The following is an 8,141-nucleotide window of genomic DNA, read 5'->3' on the forward strand; positions in this document are numbered from 1 at the left end:
AAAAGAAACACTTGGTAAATGGTAGGCATATCATCGTTCACACTTTCAAAAGTGAGTGTTTTATAATGTAATGTGTTTTTTAACTTAAATTTAATTGAAATCATATATTGAATTTATGTATATACATTGAATAAATCTCTCTCTCTCTCTCTCTCTTTCTATATATATATATATACAAAGTCGCATGTTCCCAGAGTCTTAAAGCTTTGGAAACTCAGATAACAGACAGAACCATTTAATTCATATTTATTTCACATTTGATCTGTAAACTTTTTATTAAAAAAAAAATCCACCGTCATTAGCAACATGTGCTGACATTAGTTTGTCTTTAGTGAAATAAGAGCGCAGGCCTTAAAGAGTCTCGGTCTAAAACATGTAGAAACTCGGATGTAAACACGAAGTCTCCGCCCTCCTCCCTCGGTTTTGGGAGTTCATCAATGACACGACCTCAACCAGAACAGCAGGGGGGAAAGGACAACACTTTGATACCTAAGAGCTCCTGGGGCAGGAACTGTACAGTTTGGCAGGCTCATTTGTCTTTTCGAACTGTTTACCTTGGGCAAATTGCATCAGGTTTGCTTCTTCCACATAATTTCCACTCCTCCATCTAAAAACAGCAGCCAAAAGATTTCTTGCAGTCAGCATTTTTAGGGAAGGAGGGGCAGGTGCACAAACATACAAGATAGAAACATACATATTCTTCAAGCAGTGGCCCTGGAGAGAGGGAAAGGGGGGGGGAGAGGGAGAGACCCAGGAAAGAGATACTTTTAAAGTGAGTTACTGGGGCCAAGGGTGTATCAGAGGATGATGGCTTTATACACAGGGCTGCTGCAAGGCAGAAAGGTTCATTTGCTTCTCTCTTGATCCCTCCTTGTAATATTTACATAGGAAAAGGCAATTATGCTGTTAGGCACAGGAAAAAATCGACAGAAATCTTTTCCCCCTCAGGAAATCTCCAAGCAGGTCCAGGCCCAGGGGACCATCACCAGTTGCTGGTGAAGAGGACACAGAAGGAGGTAATGACAGGAGAAAAGGGCTTGCATTGCAAAGGAGCTTGGCCTGAACCCAACACAACGTGTGTGCCTCAAGGGCATCTCCAACAGCATCAAAAGCCCAGACGTTGGGGACCCTCACGAGTACTATCAAAAATAGTGTCTATTTACAGTGGGGGTGGGCCGTGGGGGAGGATGGGCAGGGCTGCCCTGAGCATTTGTTTAAAAACAGAGTTAGGGGAAGGGGGAGAGCAATCAGCAGGGGCTGGGTGACCCCCATCCCTTAATCCTTGGCGAGCCAGACCCTCCGGGGTCCAGGGCTTGCTTGCTCTCTTCTGCATGGACAGCGGGGCTCCGGGGGGAGGTGAAAATACCTTTAGGAAACAACACTGATTAGAGGAGGCCCCAGAGCCCAGGAAGACCGCTCCAAGTCACCAAGGGCCCTCCCGGCCAGCTCTTCCCGCTGCGTGGTCCGGGCGAGAGCAGAGGCCCACGGCGGGCCGCGGCGCAGGTCTGGGCCAGGACCCGGGGAGGCGGGCGGCGGGACCCGGGTTTCTGGGTACGCCGGGGCTGCATAGACGGGCCGTGCGTCCTGGATCCCCCGCGGGCCGCGGCGCTCACACGATCCGCTTCCTGTCCCCCCGGCAGAGGATCTTCTTGAAGGCCCGGCGGAAGTCGTGGTTGAAGATGGTGTAGATGACCGGGTTCAGCGAGCTGTTGCAGTAGCCGAACCAGAAGAAGAACTTGAAGAGCGTGCGCGGCACGGAGCAGCCCACGGCCGTGAGCGTGTAAGTGAAGAAGAAGGGGAACCAGCACACCACGAACACGCCGATGACCACGGCCAGCACGAACGTGAAGCGCTTCTCGCGGTTCTGCCGCCCGCGCCAGCGCGACGCCTTGGCCGCGCCGCCGCGCTCCGCCCCGGGCCCCGCCGCCGCCGCCGCCGCCGCCGCCGCCGCCGCCCCGGGCCCCGCGCCCCCGCCCGCGCCCCCGGGCCCCGCCGCCCCCCGCCCGCGCCGCGGCGGGCTGTCCCCGGGCTTCACCTGGCTCGCGCGCGCCTTGCCCTTGGCCCGGGGGCCGCGCTCCGACCCGCGGGGCCCCGGGGGCCGCTCGGCGTGCTCGGACGACGAGCTCTCCTCCAGGTCCAGCGCGTCGGCGTCGGCGTCGGCGTCGCGGGGCCCGGCGGGCGCGGGCTCCCCGGGGGCGCCGTTGAGCTGCGGGCGCGGCGGCTCGGCCTCGGCGCCCCCGGGGCCCGCGGCGCGGCGCTCGGGGCCCAGGCCGTTGGGCCTGCGCTCGGCGCCCCCCGGCGGCTGGGCGGCCGCGTCCGGGCCCCGGCGGCTGGGCGGCACGCGGGTGCGGCGCTTGGCGATCTGGTAGATGCGCACGTAGACCAGGATCATGATGAGGCAGGGCGCGAAGAAGGAGCCGATGCACGACGAGATCACGTACCACTTCTGGTCGTTGATCTCGCAGCGCGGCTCGGCCGGCTGCGCGCCGCCGCCGCCGCCCTTCTTCTCGATGGAGATGAGCGGCGGGAAGGAGATGACGGCCGAGATGACCCACACGGTGACGATGATGGCCTTGATGCGGCGCGGCGTGCGCTTCAGGTTGTACTCGATGGCCTGCGTGATGGACCAGTAGCGGTCCAGGCTGATGGCGCACAGGTGCACGATGGACGAGGTGCAGAAGAGCACGTCGAGCGCCAGGTAGATCTCGCACCACGCCTTGCCGAAATACCAGTAGCCCATGACCTCGTTGGCCAGAGAGAACGGGATGACGAGCGTGGCCACCAGGATGTCGGCCGAGGCCAGAGACACCAGGAAGAGGTTCTGGGGCGCCTTGAGCGCGCGGCTCGTGAACACGGCGATGATGACCAGCACGTTGCCGAACACCGTGAGCAGCATGAGCAGGCCGGCCAGGCACACCAGAGTCAGCGTCACCTGCAGGGAGTACGGGGTGGCCCGCGCGCCGCCGCCCGGCGCCTCGGTCCCGTTCCAGCTCGCGTTGCCCGCGTCCGGCTGCAGGGAGCCCATGGGCGCGAAGCTGCCCTCGGCCAGCGGCTGCTCCTGGCGGAACATGAACGCGGGCGCCCGCTCGCCCGGGCCTGCCGCCAGCTGCCTTCCGGCCCGGCGCCCTGGGTCCTCCTCTTCCTCCCGCGCCCCGCTCGCCCCGCCGCGCCTCACATGGGGAGGGGGCCGCGGGGACGCCGGCCGAGCCGGGGGGCCGCTAGCAGCCCATGGGCCCGGCTCCCGCGAACCGCACCGGCCTGCGCTGGCGGCGCGCGTGCTGGGCGCCCTCCCCTTCCCAGCTCAGCGCAAGTTTTATTTCTAAGCGGCGGGCGGGAGGAGGTCGGGTCGGCGGGGAGAGGGAGATTTATTCTTCAGGAAGGGAGAACAAGAGTCATCGGTGGCCTGACGACTTGGAGGGACGACAGGAAGTCTGCGGTCTAGCTGGATGTCGACTCCCGAGCCTGAGCGAAAGCGGGAGGGCTTACCGTGCGCGGGGCCGCCCCACCCCGGGGGCAGCCGAGGGGCGCTGGCGCGGGCCTGGGGTCCCAGGGCTGTCTTCTCACATGCCCGAGGCGGCTACCGACTCTCTCGCTGTGCCCCGAGGCGCGGCGGTGCGGGCCGGGCCGGGCGGGGGCCAGGGCGCGGACCAGGGCGCGGACCGGCCGCCTCCCCGGGAGCGCCGCCCGACTTCCAAAGTTGCGTGCCCCGCCGGGGCTGGGGCTCGGCGCGCGGAGCTCGGGGGCGGCGGCGGCGGCGGGGGGAGCGGTGTGCGGGCCGCATGAAGACGCCCCGTCCTCCGGTGGGCCGGGGCGAGCGGGCGGTCGGCCCCGCAGCAGCCGCGGCCGGCGCAGGGGTCCCCCGGGGCGCTGAGTGCCGCGGGACAGGCCGGGGCCCGAGGGCAGCGCGAGGCGGGCAGGAGCGCGGGGCGAGGGGCAGAGGCGCTGGAGTGGCCGGGCGGCGCGCCGGCTGCTGGGCGTCCGCGCCGGAGCCGAGCCGGAGCCGGAGCCGAGCCGGAGCCGAGCCGAGCCGGAGCCGAGCCGAGCCGAGCCGGAGCCGGGGCCGGGGCCGCTGCTGCTCCGCCGCGCTCGCGGTGCACTGGTTTTATAGCCCCAGGATCAAGCTGGCGTTGCCGAGCAGCCGGCGTCAGCCCCCACGTGGGAAGCCGACCCTCCCCCGCCCCTCGCGCCTCCCCTCCGCGGGGCTAGCGCCCGCGCCCCGCGTGGGACCTTGGGGAGCGCTGCGCCCCCGGCCGGGCGGGCTCTCCGGAGGGGCGGGCGGGGGCCGGGAGCCCGGGGTTTGAAGAGCGGCCCCGGGCGCGGGAGCGGCCCCTGCCGGGGACGGCCGGGCAGCTCGGGCCGGCCCCGCGGAGAGCGGCGGGCGCCGCGGAGTGCCCCCATCCAGCCGGGTCCCGGAGGGCAGGGAGCGGGCGGCCGTCGCCCGAATCGGGAGCAGCCGCCGCCGGTACCAGTAGCGTCCGAAGCAGCGTGGTCGTGGGCCAGGCTGCCCCGGTCCGCGAGGGCTCCAGGCGGCGAGGCGAGCGGGGTCCCGGTGAGGAAGGCGGGCACGGGTTCGGGTCGAACCCCTGGGGCGGAGTGGCCAGCGCCCGGGGCAGCGGGACCCGCCCGAGTCCTGAGCTCGGCTTTGGGGAGCGGAGGCCTCGTGAGGGCCGGGCCGCAGGGTAGTGTGCGGGACGCCGGGCGCCGAGGGGCCTGGGCCGCGCCCGCGAAGCCGCGGGGAGGAGGGTCCCGGAGGCGGAGGCCAGGCCGCGAGAGCGAGGGCGCACTGACACCTGCTGGCAGCTCGTCGTCACGCCTGCCTCGCCCCGGCGAGCTTCCGCCTCCGCGGCCCTTCGCCTCCGGCGCCGTCCCCTATTTCAGGGCGACTTTGGGCCCGAGCTCAGGAGAGGAGAACCCAGATTTTTAAGTTGCACTTTGTCACGTTGCAGAAATCTTCCCAAAGCATCTACTTTGTGTGTCCAGAGTGGGCGTTCGCCTGATCAAGTCACGCCGGGACGGGCTCCGCAGGCGTCAGAGCCCCGGACTGGCATCCCCTCCTGGACAAGGCGCGGCCCACCTGCCCGCAGATCCCGGAGGCCCGGCGCCCGCCCTAAGGATTGCCCCGCTCCAGCCTGCCACCAACCGACCATTTTGTCGTTGTAGAGGCAGGAAGGCCAGACTCCACCCCCTCTCCGCCCCCGTTTCACATGCATACACCCCATCTTCCAGTTAGGGAGGGCGGTGCTGGCCAAAAGAGGAGAGACTGTTTCCCACGTTCTTTCTGACAGGAATGACATGGAGTGAGGTGAAGAGCTAGTTTTAGGAAGCCCGGGTGGCTCAGCGGTTGAGCGTCTGCCTTTGGCCCAGGGCGTGATCCTGGAGTCCCGGGGTCGAGTCCCGCGTCGGGCTCCCTGCATGGAGCCTGCTTCTCCCTCTGCCTGTGTCTCTGCCCTCTCTCTCCTCTCTCTCTCTCTCTCTCTCTCAAGAAAGAAGAGCTGGGTTTTCTCGGGATGCTAGATGTCCTACAATAGATCTTAACAATTGCTAGAGCAGCAGCTTGTATTGTGCTATCTGCACTTTTCCAATAAGCAGGCAGTTGACGGGTAAGCCCAGGAGGGTAGGAACTATTAACAGGAGAGATTAACAGATTTAAGGATGTGATAAACCAAAATACCTAGAGATCACCTAAGCTGGAAGTTCCAGATTCAGCAGATCACCTCTCTGCCTGGGAGGGTGCAGGCTCAGGTCTGGCTAGGGGCTCAGGACAAATTTTGTGGAGCCACAAAGCCCTTTTCTGGAGGATCTCGAGAAAGCTGGGAAGACAGAATTTCCTCCCTCTGTTGAGTCCATCACTTCCCATCTTCTACTCAAATCTCAGCTCTGAGTCTCACCGCAGGGAGTGGGCACATTGCATGAGGCTCCGCTGACAAGGTGATTACACTCATTTTGCACAGCAACCAGGAGCCTCCAACTTCAAGCATGAATGATGAGAGAGACAAAAATCCAAGCCCGATACAGTCTGTGGTTCAAGGTGTTGTCCTGGACCGCCGTGGCTGCCCACCTCCATGTCCAAGGCAAATACGCTGCTGTCCTCCACATCTCATTTCCGAAGCAAGAAGGAAAATGAAAACTCAGGCCACAGTACTTTCCTTTCTTGGATCTCTGCTGCTAGCCTGTGTATGACACCTCTTGTCACATTTTCTAAATGATTCCCAAACAGACAGTCAGTTCCTTGATTCCTGGGTTTGGAGTCCTTTCTTTTTTAAAAAAGATTTTATTTATTTATTCATGAGAGACACACAGAGAGAGAGAGAGGCAGAGACACAGGCAGAGGGAGAAGCAGGCTCCATGCAGGGAGCCCAACATGGGACTTGACCCCGGGTCTCCAGGATCAGGCCCTGGGCTGAAGGTGCCACTAAACCGCTGAGCCCCCCGGACTGCCCTGGAGTCTTTTCTACTAGAATGGAAACAGGTCTTTCAAGGGACTAACGTCCTTGGCAATTACTGACTTTTGTGAAACACCTGATATGATCATGTCCAGGGCTGTATGCAAAGCCCTTCACATGCAGAGTTCTTCCTTTCCTACATGCACCTTATCACTGGAGGCTCTGCTCCCTTAGTTTGACACACAGGGTCAGTCTCTCTGAGCTTGCAAAGCTAAGTGGGCACCATTATTTTTTGCCAGAAAATTTAGTGCTGTGCTGGCTGAGTGAGACAGCACTGAGCCGAGAGACATCCGCAAAGACAATACTTCTTAACCGGGCCTGTAGATCAGCATTGCCCTGGGGAAGGTAAAATACACTTATTAAAGTTCCGCCAGCACAATTAGGATATCAGGTCCGTGGTGGGATGCAGCATGTCTATTTTAATGAATTTGCTTGGCAGGTGCTAACAACACACTCAAGACTCCCGGGCCTAAGCAATACATCTCACTGAGGGGGCAGGAGTGAGGACCAACTATCTTGGTGGAGGCAGGGAGAGAGTGGCCAGACCACCTGAGGACTTTTATCAACCCAGTGTGAGCCACAAAGAATGTGCTTCTAGGCCACCTGGGTGGCTCAGTCATTTTAGTGTCTGCCTTCAGCCCAGGTCATAATCCCAGGGTCCTGGGATCGAGTTCCACATAGGACTTCCTGCTCCTCGAGGACCCTGCTTCTCCCTCTTCCCTCTGCCTGCCATTCCCCCTACTTGTGTGCTCTCTCTCTCTGTCAAATAAATAAAATCTTAAAAAAAAAGTGAAGAATGCTTTAAGAATTAAAACATTAACACAGATTAAGAATCACTGTGTTAGTGGTCCAATGGGATGGCTAGGAGGGTGTCACAGCCCTCAGGGATCTGAGGCAGAACAGTAGAGAGCCACTGCATATAGAGGTTGACTTTCATGGCTCAAGGAGTCACTTCTGGGCATACAAATAGGGGTCTATCATTATCGCTGCTATTAATAAAAATAAACACTATTTATTAGCACTAAACCCATACCAGACACAATGCTGAGCAGTTTATGTACTACATATATTTTATATAATTCCAAAAAACAGCCCTAGAATGTAGATATTACCTGCCTTTATAGACAGGGAAAACAAGGCTCAGAGAGAGATTAAGTAGACTGCCCAGCTAATAAGTAGGGTCAAATCAGGACCTGGATTTCCTGGTTTTAAGCCCAATGAGCTTTCTACCTGCCTTTCATTGGGTGTCTGTTCTCTACCACACTGACAAAAGGAACCCTGCAAGAGATTCATTAGAAATAAGAAATAAACAAGCTGAAAAACAAAACAAACAAACAAAAAAAAACAAGCTGTCAGATCCTCCCTGTATCCCTTTCCTCCTGGTCCATTGGTGGCTGCTAGAGCAGGACAGTATAGGGCCACATGTGTTCCTTCGTTCCACATCCAATGCCACTACAATTGGAGGAGGATCAGGTCTGCTCTACACAAGACTGAACATTCCCCATGGCCAGCCTATCGAGGGCCAAACCACACTAGCTGATTATGCAACCGTGGAGCTGCTGTCCTCTCCTTGGCAGAAGTCACCACTCCCTCTCATGGGTGCCCATACGTATTTCTTTCATGGCTTGGGTAAATTTTTATTGCACTAGCTTAGTTGTTCACTTATATGATAGTAGAATAAGGGGAAAGGACTGTTCT

The 8,141-nt window shown here is 60.0% G+C and overlaps 1 protein-coding gene across 1 annotated transcript; it reads right to left on the reverse strand.

The window, feature by feature from the left end:
* Positions 1-230: 230 nt before the first annotated feature.
* On the reverse strand, positions 231-3,625 carry ADRA2A (adrenoceptor alpha 2A). The gene has a single exon (XM_077877640.1). It carries the CDS (start codon positions 3,068-3,070, stop codon positions 1,610-1,612), a length of 1,461 nt encoding a protein of 486 aa, XP_077733766.1. The 5' UTR covers positions 3,071-3,625; the 3' UTR covers positions 231-1,609.
* Positions 3,626-8,141: the final 4,516 nt, after the last annotated feature.

Source organism: Canis aureus, chromosome 29 (genome assembly GCF_053574225.1).
Source record: "Canis aureus isolate CA01 chromosome 29, VMU_Caureus_v.1.0, whole genome shotgun sequence".
Classification (NCBI taxonomy): domain Eukaryota; kingdom Metazoa; phylum Chordata; class Mammalia; order Carnivora; family Canidae; genus Canis; species Canis aureus.

Coding starts and splice junctions, on each gene's coding strand:
- ADRA2A (XM_077877640.1), bottom strand. CDS start 3,070: ATGTTCCGCCAGGAGCAGCCGCTGGCCGAGGGCAGCTTCGCGCCCATG.